The sequence below is a fragment of the Dicentrarchus labrax genome, unplaced genomic scaffold (genome assembly GCF_905237075.1).
Source record: "Dicentrarchus labrax unplaced genomic scaffold, dlabrax2021, whole genome shotgun sequence".
Lineage (NCBI taxonomy): Eukaryota > Metazoa > Chordata > Actinopteri > Moronidae > Dicentrarchus > Dicentrarchus labrax.
The window spans coordinates 24507518-24526483 of NW_026136714.1; the positions used below are offsets into that span (position 1 = coordinate 24507518).

Sequence of the window (18966 nt, forward strand, 5' to 3'; positions counted from 1 at the left end):
AGGCAGTCTACTCACATGTGCACGACAAGATCCCCTGAACATTACTAACAGCCACCTTTCCCCCCCGAAAGTCTCCCCTCTTTTAACTATCATTAATGATCAAGGCATGACATTTAAGGAGTGCTATAATTAGCTTCTGAAAGTTACTGACTTGATGATTGGTGGTTTGTTTGATCAAAAACCAACATACAATTTAATGCTGTGAGGTTTCATGTTATTTGATGCTTGGTCTTCTTATCTCCAAAGGAGGGTTTAAATCAGCTGAGGGGGATTGCCATACTGTACCCACAACATTTCACTCATATCAGCCCATCAGATACTCTAGTATAGTATAGTATTCCACTGCTTTCATATCAAAAGAAATGGAAAAACAGGTTTGTGTAGCTTTAGCTCTGAAACATTGTCATGACATGTTTTCCTCCAGAAATTTTGTGTTGAAAAAATGTAACCATAAAAAAAAAGAAAATATTCTTCTTTCCTTAGTTGTCCTACTGAAGCTAACAAAAACATCATCACCATACCAGTTTCTGGAAGAGGTCGCCCACACACTGCTGGTGGCCCCAGTCCTGGACTCTGGGCAACAGAGCATCGTAGAAGTCCTTGTGGATCTCATGAAGTTCTGGCACTTTGAAGAAGATGGTCTCTATCTGCTGGATGGTCAGCATGGGTTGAGAGGTTGTGGCTGCAGCCCTCAGAGGCTTCATGGGCTGGATAAATAATCACAGTCAATGTGTACAAAACAGTTACTCAATGTACTGTATCAAAAAGTCTTTCAGGCTTATCTGCCAGTTCAATGAAATAACAGCACTAACATAACTCAATCAGCTAAAGTTAGCCACCATAGAAAGACCAATGCTGAGGTAGCAAAACCTAAAAAAACTGAGCAAGCATGCAATGTTTAACTTATGAATCCAACTTTTCATCTGTAAAAGGAAGAATGTGTTATTTCTTATTTCACAAAGTCATAGTCTTGCTTTAAAAAGGAATATAACAAACAAGCACTGAACAAGAAGTTAAAGATGCTAGCTTTATCAGTAGGTATTTTATCAATGTTGTAAACAGTATTTTATATTAACTTTTTAGGTTACACAAAATACACTTTGTAATATAGTTTGATATATTTTAACACAATCTGTAACAGTATTGGTATCGGTATCCAGAGTGGTTCTACGGATCTATATTTGGAGTAAAACTGCCCAATCTTGATGTTGTAAACAAATATTAATCATGTCTTTTTGTCTACACTACGGGTTGCAACCAGCTGAGGAAATGATCTTGTGTGTGTCTTTGTTATAAGTTACACATACTATCAGCAGGGCCTCCAGGTGGCTGAGGTAGGTCTCCTCACTGGCCAGGATTCCTGACAGAACCCACTTCCTCATCTCCAGCCCCTTCTCCTGATCCAGCTCCACCTGATACAAACATGGTGGGAAGAGAAGACAATTGGCAAACGTGAAGAGCAGGCATTCTCCCACACAAAAAGCTCATGATGACTATATGATATGTAACCTTTAAATGGGTTTAGTCTTTAATAACCCACCCACACACCTCTGCATACCCCTGGCCGTAGATGTTGTTGTTGTGGGATTAGAGACAGACCAGATCTGATTAAACTCTGTAGGAGTTTTACATTCCAAGAGGCCTACACCAGAGACTCCTAGCATTGTAAGGAAGACAAATGTGTTTCGAGTCCATGAGTTGTTATTCCAAACAGGTCAAAGCCATCAGTCATCCTGGTGCAGGCTATCATGTCAGTAAGAAACTCACTGGAGCACTGAGAAGGGCTGTATCAAGCTCTCTGCCATTATATTAGCTAGATTTTTTTTTTAAAGTTGTTTGCTGAGTGAGCCCCCCCCCCCGCATTCTCCACCATGATTTAGGCTTTGAAGATCACCAAGTTTACACATCAGAGGATAAGAATACCACAGATAGGACAGAAACAGAGCAGAGGGGGAGGGGGAGCTGGGTCTCTTTCCAACATCTGTTCGCCCACAGTATGTTTGCTGAGCATGTACGTATGGTGTGTGCTTCATGACAAACAGCACTCCCATCTGCGAGTGAATTCCTGACTGAAGGGCACTTCTTCTGTAGTTTTCTAAAGGGAACTCCACTGATTTTACACGTGTAGTTCAGACTATGAAAACAGTTGTACAATGTCCAAAGTCTAAAGAGAAAACAACCCTGATGATGTCAAGCTCACATGGGGCCACAAATGTATTACAGAAAGCCTGTGTTACAAACTAGGGGTGAGCCAGGGTGGGTCTAACAACATAAACTATCGAGATGCATTATGGGAAATGTGCAGTCCAGTGTTTCTGAAGCCCCTTACTAGGAACTAAAAGTCAAAATATCCATCCTCCTTGGCTTGGATTTTGGATCTCTCTCTCACAACCTTCCCGACTTTGTGGAAGTGGAATACTAGATCATTACATACACTATGACTAGGATTACAATATTGATTTTGCCAAAGCCAATAAAAACTATTTTGCAGGATATTTAGTGGTTAGTTTAATAGCATAAAACACAAAGCTCTTCTTCCACTATAAACCAACAAAAAATAGTATCTCCAGCACTTTTATGCCCATGCAGCAACACCACACATGAGCAGAATAGCAAGAGGCAGTACCCTCTTTGCAGTAGGAAAAAAAAAGTTTATAGGAAATGTAGGTTTAATTTAGTGAAACACTTCCATTATAACTGGCATGAGACAGAGGTGACAATTATTTGAGTTTGGTGCTATTTATTTAAAATAATTACAAAAAACAATGAAAACAACTTGATAACCTGAAAACAACTTGTAGGCTTTAACAAATGCCTTTGTTTTATATGTATGTTGGGATTAAACTGGTACTTCTACACCAACACACAGACAGCAGAAGAAGAAACGGCAGGCACCGTAATGGCAACTTTCCATCACAGACTGAGAAGCCACAGCTCCTAAAAGTGCTGGACGGGGGTGTGGAGAGAGGATACTAAAGCAGTACTGTAGCCAGGGAACAACAGCAGAGCAGCCAGAGGACGGTGAAGGAGAGAGCAACAGAAGCTGAGAGACACAGTTAAAGTGTCAGACATGTTTGGAGTTGACCCAGTAACATTACCGACAGCGTGGACTCCAGAGACCCGGAGGACTGGGTGTCTCGGCTGCTCCGGCTCTTGGAGCGGAGTCGTGGCGAGGAGGACGGAGATCCAGTGAAGGATAGAGGGTCGTGGCGAGGCTGGTGCTCTTCTGAGTGCTCCAGGTCATAGCCATATGACGGAGGGGTCTCATTGTAGGGAGCCTCTGTGAGAAACAAAGGACAATAGTCACATGGTGTATCATTAAACTGTTAAGTCGGGTAGTAAACACGGAGTAAGAAGACGGGAAATGCCACAAACTGAAACTGTTGATATTCTAATACTAGGCCAATGCAGTGGGTGGGGCTAACAAAGCTATTTAGGATCTGATATCAGAAGGTTGTTAAGATGCCACAGCCTCTTCACTTCAGGGAAACTCCTATCCAATAAAATGAGATTCAATATAATAACCTGGTATATTGTGTAGATTATAAAGTCTGTTGACATTGTGACACTGGAGAGGTGTTCAACTTCATGGTAACTTTTAAGACAGTACTTGTTGCTTGTACTGGATTCAAGGCTGGACTGCAAATTGGCAAAGTGGGCAACAGCCCTAAAGCCCGAAAACTAAATTATTTGTTGGAAATTTGCAAAATCAACTGAAACGATAATGGCCTTAAAGCTGCACTAATCAATATGTTTAACAGTTTGCAATGTCAAAGGGATCTATTGTAGTGACAAACCCACAGAGAATTAGCATTGAACTCTACAGCTCCCCTCAGCTCTACGGAGTGTTTTAGTGTCTTTCAGCTCATTGTTTTGATTGCAACTTTACTGTTTTGGTCTCGTGGCTCTTATGAACTCTGCATCAAGAAGCGAAGAAGCTTAGATAAACCCAGGGCACACTACCTGTTCAGCACCAAATGTCAAATTTAGCAACTAGCTAGTGGTTACAGTGTAGTTTAGCAACTAAAGAGCCAGATATTTCCCTTGGGAGTGGGGGGCCAAAAATTAAAGTTAAAATAGTATATATTGGACTTCACATTCATTCGGTGGAAACAAACATGACTCTAAATAAATGCTAATGTCTGTGTCCGCTGGATGTGTAAATAGCCAACTGTTTGCTAACACATTTGCCTCAACAACTTCATTATGGTCAAATGTTGTGTTAACAGTTCGCTTCATTGCCTATAAGAAAAATTACAAATAATGTTTCTTTAAGGCAATGATTAATACCTAAAATTGTGACCCTGTCATGTGGATTAATTGTTGTTGGAAGTATGTAGCATAAATAAATGCCATAACATTTATAGCCTAAGCCGATTTGCAGTGTCAGTCGCTAAATGGGCTTTAAAAATACATAAAACAAATACACATGAGAAACAGTACAGACAGAACAATACAGCACACAAACTAATACATTAAAACACCATGAAACAGGATGCACCAGATCAGTCATGACTACATGACTGATTCCCCTACAAAAACTGTTTCAGTAAATGGATCTTGGCTCAAAATATAGTTTTAATACTGATTATACTCTATTATTTAAGCTGATATTTGTGTTTTATTAAATTACCACAGCCTTATGTGACACACAGTATTCTTGCACCTAAGTACAGGTTGGTGCATGGTGCTCCAGGTAAAGTATAATGAAGCCGCTCTCTGTGGTCAGCTGTGGGTACTTTACATGATAAGCTCTTGAATGTCACTGTGTACATATACAAGCCACAGAGTGAAGGGTAGGGGCCCACAGTTCATTTTTGCCCAGGGGCCTCCAAAGTGTGTTTATCTGTCCATGTCTGAACGGCATTATAATGTAAGTTGTTATCTTGTCCAATAATGTCAGTTGACAATAAACATTAAGCAGAGTGCTGTCTTTTACTGCCATTTGTCTTTATATCAAATCCTCTTTTAACCTTCACAAACCTGTGACCCACACAAATATACCACACAGCCTGTGCCAGTCACTGAGGGCTTGTGCCGGGCAAGTGGATAAGCCTGGGTAACTGCAGAGGCAACACACATGCTCTATTCATGCCAGCCTTGTTGTACAGTGTGTGTCTCCTTCAGCTGAGTATTTTTAAGGATCAGAGAGAATCTGAAAGACACTGCTGTAAGAGCTGGTATAATATTCACTTTGTGAGTCCACAAATCAAAAAGGCCCCAAAGCTCAGAGAGCAGCACATTTCTTCCGGAAAATCAGTGAAATGGAATTTCTATACTAGAAACCCACAGGTTTTACACCATGACCACAGCCACAGTACGTGCCAGAAACAAGTGTTACAAGTCAGAAATATATGTTGTGCTAGTCATCCCTGTGATTTCAGACTTTTTAGGACACCCTGAAGATGAGGATCAACAGGCTCAGCACCCTGTAATCACTGTGAGCCACCCCTGACTCACCAGCACTTATCATCATTATCATCATTATCGTCGTAAAGGATGTGACGGCTGGCAGATGCAGAATGATGATCTTGAGCAGCAGTGATAAAATATCAGGCAGACATGTCTAGCAGTGCAGGGTAAGGTATGTTAAGAGGAGGCTACAAAACTGGTTCACCACGGCTTGAAAACAGGAAAGAGAGGATTCCGGAAACTGGAGGAGGATAAAGCTGAGTCACCCTAGAGAGGTCTGGAAGACAGGCGGGCTGACAGGATGACATCCACAGAGGCCGTGACAAAGGACTCAAACAAACACACTGGGCCCAGCAGCGAGGCAGAGAGCTGTACTGACTGCTAGAGGAAGAGCCTACTGCAGGCCAAGCAGCTTCAGAGCACAGGGGAAGTCCATGTGAAAGGCCACTCTGTGTTCCAGTGAGATTATACATCAGCCCCAGCACTGGATGAAAAACACATCCTCTCCCAGGCAGCAGCCCCTGAGCCACAAACTATCTCATTCCAGGGGAAAAAGAAACAGTCAGAGCTTGAAAAAACACTGCAAACCTAAGTAAGTAAAGAGGAGGATTTAAAAATGTGTTCTAAAGTCTTAAATAGCAAGGAATTTTTTTAAATAGATAGGGCTCATTTGGCTGCAGTAAGTGTGAGAAAGTGGACATCACAATAGATCCTCAGTGTGCAGCGTTGTTCTAGCGTTCACTAGGACCGCTGCTGAGGAAGTGTCCAGGCAGGTCTGTCCGGAAAAATTCAGAGATTCATCTGCTTCAGAGCGGAAACAGGCTTTCTGCACAAGGTCATCCTTTCACAAACAGCTCCCACTCCTAACACACACATTCATCTATGGTCCTGGCTATCATATTTACATTCCAGTTAACACTGAGATGCCTTTTGTAATTAAAGACTTTACAGAGCCTCCACGCTTTCAGACATATATGGAAACAGATATTTACAATTCCCATTAAAATGTAAGTCTATTTTACTTCCCATCCAGCTCTTCATTCATCCACCATGCTTTGTTTCTGTGTAACCTGTTTACACGTCCTTTGTTTGTCCTGATTGTAAAACATTTGACAAAGAACAAACAAACCGAAGCATGGCTCTTTTAAAACCTCAAACTGCCTGCAAAACCCATGTATAGTTGAAACATAGTAGAGCACAACTTAAAAAGTTTATAGCATCATATTGAATATTTTTTAACAACATAAAGAAACATTTTGAAAAGCATCCTTTTCAATTTGGTTATTAAAGAGTTGTAACCAAGATATGTATTGATCTGGAAATTTTCTGTCAATAAAAACAACATAAATAAAAAATACATTCAAGTTGAAGTATGAAAAAAAGATTCAAATGTACTTTGTTTCTGTCTATCAGATATCTAAAGTACAGGAAGGAAAGCTTTCTCTAACCATTATTCATGCTAACAGACTCAGTGTCTGCCAGCATTTTAGAAATTCCTGAGGTCATTCATCACCATCAACCAAACACTATAATCTGAATTTCTGGGGGAGTTTATGTTTACTTGATAAATTACATTTTCTGTAAATTTGATCTCCCAATGTTATGGTTTAAAGGTTGCTTCAAATTCTTCAAAGCCACGAATGTAATTCTAGTGGTCCCTTTTAATTAATTCACAGTGCCCAAAATGGTCACATTTAAAGAAATTCAATCTAAAACAAATCAGAATGACTCTAACATGTGTAACATGCTTCTAATCATAGATCGTAAACTCCTGCTCATGTCATTAAATCCCCCATATTCCAAGAAATATTACTGAGGACATGACCTCTCTGTCCTCAATGCTAGCCACGGCTTTGTAAACAGATTAAATTTCAATCAAAAATTCCTTTTTAAATCATATAATTGCTATATCTGTACCACAGTGTCTTATTACTCACTGACCCACACCCCCACTGATACAGATATTTGATAAGCTAGATTCGGCTAATATTATTAGACCTGCTACACATCACAGATGACACTGAAGAAAAATGTTACTTTCTTGTTTCCAATCTGCAGTGACTGGATACTGTCTGTTACACCAAATATCACACAGTGCGATGGAGGGTGGCAAAGCCATCCGGGCAGTTCTACAGCACGTCCTCCCTGTCCCATGCCCAACTCACTGCAGCTTAAAAGGGTTTCAACTGTGCAATAGAGCTGTAATAAATACATTCTAATGACATTACATAAGATTGCTGAGCCCAACAGCTGTGGTTGTGAGCTATGTGGAGCCGCGGATCAGAGAGAAGCTGAATTTGTTTTGGACTGTCTCCGAAACTCTGTAATTCTGTTTTTCAAGAATTTCATTTGACTGTATTCCCACGAGCTGTGGTCTTGTAAATGTCAGATTACTGCATATGATCAAAAAAAAGACAAGATTTTTGTTGGAATTACCTTTTACTGCACAATACGCAGTGACTTTGCTTTCCCACACTACCACACAGAACACCCTTCACTAAAAATAGAACTCAAGGATATATAAGGAGTCGGCCAAACAACTGGTTCCTCACTCTCCAGTCCCCTTCTGGAGAATAATCAGTCATCATGAAACACTTTTCCTTCCTCCAGCATGCAAACAAGAAAGAGCCATGTTTAGGAGACAATCACAGCAGTGTAATACAGGGGACATGTTGGATGTCCTATTGATGACAAAGCAAAGACACATTCAAAGCCCTAATCCTAATCCATAGAGATGAACTACGGTAAACAGGCAGAGAGGGAGCGACAGATGTGCAGCGGAGGCAGTGTCACAGCATCAGATTCACTAACACAGAAATCACCATGTGGCCTTGTTTCTCTACACAAGACCAGCACACAGCATCAACAGAAGAAGGCACTCTCCCTTGGGACGCTTTTATGAATATTTTGCTGCTTTTCTCTTAACACTGTCTGGTTTCCAAATGACATTGCCATCATCACGTGGCATGGACATGAAAGCACCGCCTTTTCACTTCACAGCAGGACATTTAAAATGGGGAAGGTTCTGGAAACAACCAAAAGTGGGAAGTTGCAAATAGAGAAACAGACTTTGGATTCAACTCAGCTGATCTGGATCTGACCTCCATTTAACTTATCAGGTAAAGGTGCAATGCATAAAATATCTGTTCTATTCCACTGATGGGAAGAATTCAGACAGCAATTCCAAAAAATACAAATCAAAGAGCAAAGAGGTCTATTGATTCATCCCAGAAAGAGCTGAAACTAGAATAGTAACATCCATAATTCCCCATTTCACCACTGGCAAATGGCACAGTGCTGCCCATCCTGCATTGACTGATCACTGATCAGTGTGTTTAAATAGCTCAACAGGGGCAGACTCCTGCTTGTAATCTGACAAAAAGAGGGAATCAGAGCCCACTTATTGCATCCCACTGTGAACATATTGACCATCCACACAAAGATCAGTCAGCTGACAGAATTTAGATCGCAAGCTCCCAAATGATCCAGCTCAGAAATGGATGGAAATGAGATTGAAGTATCAATAATTTACCACAGAGCAAAAATGGTACAATGAAGGATAGCCTTTCTGTCGCCTCTCTAATGGTCGTATAGATCTGGAGAGAAAAGTTGCACCTTTGGAAACAAGCAGCAGAAGATGCCAATGTGAGATGTTGTTAAAAGCTAAGCACCACTTTATGGCTCCAACAAATGGATTCCCTGCAGGACTGTGCGGTCACTGGGGAAACAGTGGCGGCAGGGAGAGCAAATAGAGGGGAACAGGTTGGGTAATGGCACTGGACATGGTGACCTGGCCTGTGGCCCTTGTAATTTTCCTCACCTCATGGCAAGTGGAAAAATCTTGATAGATTGATAGTAATGCACTTCACAATGACTCTTTGGTGACATTTAGGTCTGCAGACTACAAAGAGTCTACTTGAAATCACACACTACTGAGGAGGGACTCTCTGTCTGTCACTGATCTGCATGGTGGCACTTAAATCCTGTCATCACCACATGATTCTAGAGTTTCAATTTGGATGAATTGCAAGAGATGATGAGATACTGGGACTTTTAGTCCCAAGTATGGGATTTCCCATGATGCAACTTCATAGCATATTTTGTCAGCCTCTCCCTGACTGATAAATACAATTTCTTTCAAACTCCAGGCCCAGGCAGGTTTGTAATGCAGGCTTTCTGTTTACTAAGAATGTACAGTACAGCCATGTTAGTGGCGCAGTGTCACTGTATTTATACACAGCTGTGTTTTGAGCTAAATGCTAACATCAGCATGCTAACATGCCATAGTTTCAGAGGTAAATCTTCATCTTCTCAGTTTAGCATGTGAGCATGCTAACATTTGCGAATTAGCAATAAACAGTAAACCTAGAGTTTATTGCTAATTGTACAGCTGAGGATGATGGGAATGTCATTAGGTTTGCAGGTATTTGGTCATAAACTAAGCTTGAGAGGCAGCTGGACTCATGAGATCATGAGAGAATTCATCTTGCCAGGCTTCAATCTATACATTTGTGGCTAAACTACAGTGTCTGGCAGCTACGGGGGGTGGGTGGTGTGTGTGATGCAGAGAGAAGACTGTTTGTTATAAACAACAATGGTGGCTGCTAAAGATGTTAGCGTAGATGCTGCTGGCGTCAGTTCAAAAAGATGTTTTCATTCCTCTTCTGACTGTCTTCAGTAATAGTTTGACTATGTTATATGGTTTATTGATCTGACTGGTTGACGTTTGCTCATGATAGACAGTGATAGACAGATGGTTCAGCCAATCACCTGCTGAGTATTTTTTTGAATGTGCCAGCCAGTTTTCAAATGACGACTTTCCAGATGGTTCTGCCTGTGCGATGGCGCTGGATGAAAAGTCAGAGGACCACCAGAGTTATTACAATTCATCCCTTCATCATGTCTGTACAAAATATCAGGCCATCCATGCCATAGTTGTTCAGATATTTCAGTCCAAAAGACCAAATTGGTGGACGGTCTGATCTACTAATACACTGACATTATCATCCCTAGAGCCACGCTCATAGCATGTGTCCTCCCAAATCCAAGATTACTCACATGATCTCACTTGAGTAGTTTTCTCAGACTTGACAAAGCTCCTCCAGAGCCACAAAAGACATTAAACAACTGTTTTCACAAGCTGTGTAGTACTGCCTGTGAGTAGTAAATTGATTTTGACGTGTAAAATTGAGTGCCCCTTTAACAATGCACTGTAACTGGGGCATCTGTTATGGCAAATGCAGACACTGGCAAAAAATGTTAGCCAACACATCATCATCACATCCTGGGCCGTATGAAGCGTCTGCTGGATTGGGAGGCCCTTTAAACCACAGGGCCGGTGGAGGCAGTGAGGCCCACCACCACTCGCCTCTGATCTGTTGTAGGGCAGCCTAAAATTAGTGCCAGTCGTTGAGCAGGGTAGGTCAGAACTGGGCCGCCCAGCCCAGCACACCTACTAATCAGAGTGTGTTGAAATAGCTCAGGGTGGTCGGACTACTGCTTGTAATGTGCTGTATAACAGAGAGAATCAAAGCCCAATAATCGTTCCAGTCTGTGCAAATAAACATAGACAATGGTGCACATGTACGCATTGGCTACACACAGATTAGCTTTACTGACACAGCATGGAATAACTGCATGTCTAATACAGTACAGTTGCTATTTAGTCCTATTCGGTTATTTTATTGGATAATTATTCAGATTTAATTTTTATTTACACTGAAGCCTGGTCAGTGTTTAGCCTCATTGCCTTAAGTTTGTGTTCTATAGTGAACATAAAACACAACTGCTGACAATGCTTATTATCAGCAGATGATGGACACACTTAAATTGAATAAGCCACATGAAAAATCACAGTGACCTCCAGGTGTGATCAAATATTCATTTGCATGTCTGAACAGAATTAAATATTAGTGAACAGACCTCACCTGATGTGCTTTAATGTGATTGGCTCAGTCACAATCTGCCTGGCAAAACAGGTTTTACAGCACGTTTGCACTGAAAGTTGGTTAAAGCTAACGGTGTGTAGGCTGAGAGTAAAATGAATCAGATAATGAGAGAAAGAGAAATCATTAGCTTTGTTTTGCTAAATAAAAAAACTTACGTGGCTTTAAAAACAGTTGTATAACGTCTTGTATGGCTTAACAAGTTGGAGGAAATAACCCCTGATGATGTCATCTGGGTTATCTGGGTTTGGACACTAGGAATCTATAACATAAACCATGTGTTACAAATTGGGGGCTGACTTAACCTTTTATTGTCAGGCTGTATAATGTCTGTTGTGGCTCTGAGTCTGAGAAAATAACCCCTGATGTTGTCGTAGTGACGTCATCAGAGATACCTCGGCTTGGGCGTGGAGACAGAAAGCTTGTGTTAGAAAATGTGAATGTGGAGTTTGAAAAACTTTGGAGTTTACCAGGCAGAGGATGTCTAATTAAGAAACACTGCTGAGCTGCATTATGGGAAATGTAGGATTCAGGGTTTTGGAACTTGAGCCATACTAGAAACAAGTCACCATATGTCGACCTGTGCTGCTTCAGTTTTGTCTATTCTTTTTTTTGTCTATTCTTTTTTTATCGGTCTTGCATAATTCTCCCAACTTTATGGAAGTGCAATGATAGATCACTGGACTGCCCCTTTAAATGGCTGAATACAGGCAAACACAATAATATACTGTTCATATTCACCTGTTGTTATTTTCCTCATTCACTCACACTTCCCCTGCTCAGTTTGCGAGAGAACATTTTGTCTAAAACAAATTCTGACCAGTGAAACAACAAGCTCTGCGGGTCAGGCTGTAGTGAGAGAGGTGAACTCATACAACACTTAACATTTCATTAGCCGTTTCCCCCCACACCCCACAAGCAGCTGAGACATTCCATAAACACTTGGTCTGCCAGCCATCAAGCACAGAGGGCCCTTTGAGTGGGACCAGGGAGGGGAGCTGAGACTGCAGGACCAGAGGGCTGAGGCCGAGCACGAGGGAGGATCACTGAGCCGGAGGAGGCCCGCAGGCTCATAAACATGCCAAAGACTTTTTTTTCTATTTAAGGCTTATATATGAAAACGTGTATGTTAGTATGTGAATAGAAGAGTTAATATGATGATCTAGTGTGGATCAGTCTATTTCATTTCTAAACAAGAGTTTTTGTTCTGTTTTTTGACAGAGAGGAACAAAAAGGCTATTCATGGCTTTAACTGCGAGAGCAGCTGGCGATGCCTGGCCTGGTGTACTGATGGCCTGCCAGCTTTTGACCACTTTACCCAGCACACTGCACAGAAGAACAGGTGTCTTACTTACACACACATATACACATGCACACAGAGGCAAACTTGGCTGCCCTCGAGAGCTGCCAGCACTTCCTCTTGTAGTCCTTCATTTACTCTAGGAAAGGGTGAGGCCGAATACTTTAGCTTCCTTGACCACTAAACCTCAGATGTTGATATCCAGGTACAATGATAGGCCTGTCTGGGCTTCCTTGAGGGACCTCAAATATTCATGAGTCTGCAATTAACCGGGAGTGCGGACCAGCACCGGTGTGACTCCTGCTGAGGCAGCAACTACCAACCTCTGAACTGAGGCCAAGACATTCAGACAGACTTCATCACCTTTTCAGACAGACACTTTCTATTAATGTCACAGCCACCCCAGACAGAACTGTCTACCTACAGAAACTGTGCCATGTCCTCACAGAGGCATGCTCAGCTAAATGCATCCTAAAAGACAATGTCCTGATTTTTACAGAGGGATTATGATTAAACTAATGGTGAGATTTATTATTTCCCTTTTGGCCAATCTCTTCCTCTATGTACCCTCTCGCTGTATTACATTAACCATGACAATGTATATCACACACACACACACACACACACACACACACACACACACACACACACACACACACACACACACACACACACTGTGGCCACGGGCATGTCAGTGTCATGATGATAATTAATTATGGCAAAATAGACCCATCAGAGAGTTGGCCTCCTTAAAGGCCCACAGCTAATCAGCGGCTCTTCACAGCTAGGCTTGACAAATGGCCTAGATAACCAGAAACCAGGAGACAACACTTATTCTTCTATTCATAGAAAAAAGTCCCTTGAGATGTTTCCATTTTAGACTGGCCATTTCACTGAGATTTCACGCAGCGATGCAGCGGTGTAACGGCAGGAGGACAAGCGCAGGTTTGTTCGCGTCAGTTAGGAGGCTTTTCTAATGGTAAGTCAGTCATTTTTCCCAGGCAGAGACAAGCTGCCACCATGCCAGACACTAAAACGCTCACACAACACCAGCAGGGACCACGTCAATTCTCAGTCTGCTACAGCATTCATATATTCCATGACAGGCTGCAGAGCATTAACATACAAACCAAATCTTACAGTCCAGAAAGCGTAATTTAGGTGTAACCACTGTCACGTGTCCTATACTGTCCAACAGTAACACTCGGCTAACTGGAGCACAAAGCGTCTTTACAACACTGAGATTAAGTTAGCTTTACTAGGACAGTTTAATAGATTTGAGAGCCGCAGCGCTTTATGATAAATACAACAAAATAAAACTTTCCAACTGCTCCCTAAAAGTCACTAACCACAACAAAGAGCAGTTTATTGCAAAAACTTGCTTCAAACCGGCTCCCTGCCCGAGGCCTAATCCAGCAACGTGCACAGTAATGTTATTACAACATCAGAAAATAAATCCAGACCTCTGGTAATCCACAAAGCTAGGTCCACATGAGGCAGCTGTGCCATTATGTCAGCAACAAGTCTCCTCTAGACAAAAGCTGCACCTCAGGCTCTGCAGCATGGTGGCTTTAAACAGAAGGTGTCAGGACAGGGTACATTAAAAGGGGAACTCCACAGATTGTACACTTTAATGGTCTGTTTACTGGTCATGGGATGCACTACTCAGCCTACGAAAGCAGCTGTGTAATATTCTGGACTATAGAAATAGTAGTTTGGCAAACAAATACCTTCATATTCCACTTATAAGCTTTTTCCAGAGCTTTCAGTCATGCGTATATCTGTATTCTTTTCATTGTTCTTTCATTTCTTGGTTTGTTCTGTACACTCCACATTTATTGTCTGTGGTACTCTTTTGCGGGAGTTTTTCCTTACCCGAATCGGGGGTCTAAGGAGGGAGGTTGAATGTTGAGACAAATTGTGATTTTGGGCTAAATAAATAAAACTTGACTTGACTAGACAACCAGGAAAGGTCTTCAGATGGAGTTGCAAGCTAGTAAGAACACCTTGAGTTAACTCTTTTTTTGCCAGGATGTTTAATGTCTTCTGTTCTCTGTCAAGCCTGAGAAAATCCCCCCTGACGATGTCCTGCCTTACAAACTGGGGGGCATGGAGCAAAGAAGAGGATAGAAATATAGGGTTGAGTGTTTTGGACTAAAAGTCAGGATATGTCAACTTCTGCTGCATCACTTTGGAGCATTTTTTTATTTGATCTGTCCGTCTCAAGTCCCCTCATTTTTTGAAAGTGCAATATCAAATTGTTGGAGCTCGCAGTTGCAGTTAGTTAGGTGAAATCAGCTCTGTTGTTTTTCAGGCAAGGCCATCTTTGTCATAAATGTATTAATTCTTTACTTTCTGTGCTTCGTTATTTTTCTGCAAAACAGAAGGTGGAGCTATGAGAAGAAAAAAAACACACATCTTGACAGTACGTTAGCAGCACTGCGCAACAGATGACACAGTGGAATAACACAGGTCAAATGGATTTGGACATTTCAGTCATGCAAGCGGCGTGCTAGCTTACACTTCATGCTGATTATATCACAGACTATCTGCTTGTTTGTCACATGCTTTGTGTCAAAGAGCTTTGGACTGGATCACCTTATATAACAACACACTATTCTGCTCATCTGCTTAATCTGACCCACAGTGGATAACACTTTTTTTGGGATGGGGTAGAGGCAGACAATTTTCCAGCTCCAATCCTAATACTTGCTCTGTATCCCAATCTCTCTTTGGCCTCAACAGTATGTGTCCTCATCTGTCATTCACTTTGACAAACGTTCTCGTAGAGGAACACTAACTCCCGCCTCTCCTTCTGTCCTTGGCATTGCCAAGTTGCCCAGACCACTCTCCTTATCCCACTTAACATTGTTATATTGTTAACATGTCAATACTCTTTCTCAATGAATGATTCTCCTATTGTGTTCACACATAACAACAGGAAACACTGATGGCAGGCACTTTGATTGGAAGCCGCATGACACACTTTAAGCCCCTCGATCCTCTTTTTTGAGTGTTGTGAGGGCTTTTTCCTACCCGCCTCCCGTAACAAAGAGCCTCCCTAAATTTATCACGCTAGAGAAACCCCTTTAAGTTAATTACTCTGCACCAAGGACAACAACACTGATGTGTGCTGACACGAAAACACTCAGGGTGGACAGGGCCGAGCGACTGTGAAGCCTGGGGGCCGTCGCTGTCTCAGTCAGAACATCTCTGTGAGAGTGCTGCAGCACTCAGTGGGCAAAGAGCAGAAGGGGGTGAAAAAGAGAGGGCAGACCTGCTTACAAAGGGTAAAGAAAGCACTCCTGAAAGAATGGCCCAACCACTGGGTTACTGTTAAGAATTAGCGTATGTGAAGTTAGTTTTGTCAGTCCCAACCCCTTCATGGACTATTGACTTTTGCAAGCTCCGACCTGTGAAAACCTGTTTAGTCTCTTCTTGCAAAAAAGCTAATAGTGCTTAACTGGAAAGGGTTAACACTCCTGACACACTCACTATGGATAAAAGCTGCAAGGAGATAAAATAAAATTCTCATTAACGGGACAAGAAGAGGAATTCTATCAAACCTGGCCCCTTTTTTTATAGGCCACTTCAATCATAATGGCTCAGTTCCACTCAAGTAAACCAGCTGAAATCCAAGAGAATGACAAAAACACAACAAGAAATGTGTTAAATAAATAAAGTGCATGATAATCCTGGCTCCAGAAAACATTTTAAGATGGATTTAGTGTATTGGGGTCAAAATATTAGGACGTTAAAAAGCGTGTTTTAGGCGTTAAAAAGATTGCAAGTGCATTTTACTCATCAGTGACTTATTCTGGATGAAGGCCAGCCACGGAAACATCTTTCAGACAGTGATTAGAGAGGGGCTTTAACATGCTTTTTAGTACTTTATAATCTCTAGACATTAGAATACTTTTGTTTCTAATCCTAAAAAAGGAAAGGCTTGAAGGACACCTGTGTTGTGCAGTGTGACCTACCCAGATCTCCTTGAACACTGTTGTCATGAGAGGTCCTGCTGGACGTGGTGGAGTCCCCATCACTGGGCCAGATTTGGCCCGTTTTGCGGACCCCAACGATGGAGGCCTCAGACACCGTCACCTGCTGCTTCAGACGTTTCTGAGACAGGGGTGTGGGTGGGCTGCTGCTGTCAAAGGAGTGCTGGGAGTGCTGGGAGGGTGAGCGGCTCTTGTCCCTGTACATCTGATAAGTGGTGGGGCTGGGAGACACGTGGCTGGACTGGCCTGAGGAGAAGTCCTCCTCGCTGGATGTTAAGTTCTCGTTGGAGCTGCAGTCTGGTGTGTAGCCTCCTCCTACATCGTCGAAGCTGCCGGGAGAGTAGGAGCGCCTCGGCCAGGTGAGGTGTGCATCCTCCTCTATGCTGTGGTCCCTAATGTGGATGACTCGAGTGTCCCCGTCAGCCATCATTCCCCCAACATACACACTGGTGTAAGGCTGGCACTCTGCTGGCTGCCGATCAGACTTTCCCCCAGTGGAACGGAGCACACTGTCTTTCAGGAAGTGTGGGTGGACTTCGGCGTCATCAAATGACCCATTGTAGCTGCAGTTCCCCTCAGTGGATCTGCCTCTCTGCACAGCCTTGCTGATGTCCCCCGTGGCGGCTGAGAGGTTCCCTGGGAGAGAGTGCAGGGACCTCTTACGCTCCATCTGCATGGCCTGAGAGCCCAGGGTGCTGATCTTGTCTGAGACCTCCCTGTCGTTGACTTTGACCAGCCCTCGCTCATGATGGTACTCCATGTTCACATAGAAAGGTTTCTCCTGGCCACCCATCACTGACAAACCTCTGCCATCCCCGGCTGTGTGAGAGTTGGCTCTCCTGATGCGCTCAAAGTTGGATCTGAGAGCTGCCACCGAGCCTGTGCCCAACGGGAAATCAGGAATCTCTGAGTCCTGTCGGACGGGTGTCACTCCACCCTTCTGTTTGGCTGGGGATGCACCATCCACCTCTCCTTCAGGATGCGGTTTACATCTGGCTGTCTTGCCAGGCCCTCTTAGCTGCTGCTCCTCCTCAGGGGCCTTATCTGTGGGGGTCCTCTGGCTCTCTGGGCCACCAGAAAAGTCTCCGTCATTTGTCTGGGGCGTCCTTTTAAATCCCCATCGCTGCCCATCATAAGACTTCCTCTCTTTTGCAAGCAGAGTCTGCAGGTAAATCATCCGAAAGCGCTCCTTGTTTACTTCTTTCTCCAAGTGCCTGATAGATACCTTGCATTTGTCCAGCTCCTGTTCAATGCCCCCCATTGAGGTCAGGTCCATGCAAGGGGGATCAGACTCAGGGAACTGGGCTTTCCATGCCTCCACAAACCCCACTGGTTCAACCATTGTTATTACTCTGACATAAACTATTCAACAACAACACAAACATGCATGTCTAAAGCACAAACTGGACTGGACTGTTTACAACTTAAAGCGTCCATAGTGCTACAGTACAGAAAGGAAGAGTGTTCTCCAGAGTAAGGAAGGATCCACTTTACAGGGAAGAAAACCTGTTAGTTCAGTCTTTACTCACAAGCACGAGAATAAAATCCTGCAGAGCAAAGATCACTGGTCCAACCTCTTTACGCCTTTTGACATAGTCCAAGAAATGGGAGTTTATCCTTATTGTCGCACTTGCTCCCTTCTGGTGCTCGTCTATTCTCTGGAGATCCTCTGTCTTCCTCTGTGTTTGTGTGTGTGTGTGAGACTGACTCGCAGCTCTCTGGTGTTTTGGCTCTCCGTCAGCAGTGTCTGCAGAAAGAGGAGGGGCTACATGGATGTGATTTACACTCCAAATAGATAAACACAGAAAAACAATGAGGATCTGTCAAAATGCTGTTCCTGATCCAAAACAGTTTCCCAGGAAAAGCTGATCCCGACCAGAGGAAATTCACCAGAACAGATGTTCCTGAAGAAATGTACCTATGACAGCTATGAGACCCTCATGGTCTCATATGGGAGATAAACTAACACTTTAAAGGCAGAAAACGTCCCACGGAGGGTCGAACAGGAAGGTTTTGTTCGGGAAGGTGTTGTCTTGAAGCTGTTACAGTTCAGGTGGAAGAAGAAAAACGAGGTCCCGACTTTGAAAACAACTATCCTTTTGTTGCTTGCTCAAACCCAGCCTTGGTTTTTATCCTCTAAAAGAAACCAACTAGCTTAATTTTTCCCTCCTGCCCAGCCTTGCCTCTGAACATGCCTCATTCTGAAACAGCACACTTGTCCTTTCAGTGGTTCTCTGAGCACTCCGGTTAATCCTACCAAAGTTCATTGTGTTGCAACGTGAAGCCGAGTCTTGTGAGAATATCGCCATCT

General features: G+C 42.9%; 1 protein-coding gene across 1 annotated transcript in view; it reads right to left on the reverse strand.

Annotated features, from left to right (window-relative positions):
* Positions 1-18964, reverse strand: part of si:dkey-91m11.5 (PH_BCR_vertebrate and RhoGAP_Bcr domain-containing protein) — a 34251-nt gene extending 15287 nt beyond the window's left edge. The window contains exons 1-4 of the mRNA XM_051421997.1: positions 16638-18964; positions 3099-3280; positions 1308-1412; positions 522-707 (exon numbers count right to left, since the gene is read on the reverse strand). Coding sequence (XP_051277957.1) covers positions 522-707; positions 1308-1412; positions 3099-3280; positions 16638-17997 — 1833 coding nt within the window. The 5' untranslated portion in view covers positions 17998-18964. The remainder of the gene's footprint in view (positions 1-521; positions 708-1307; positions 1413-3098; positions 3281-16637) is intronic.
* Positions 18965-18966: the final 2 nt, after the last annotated feature.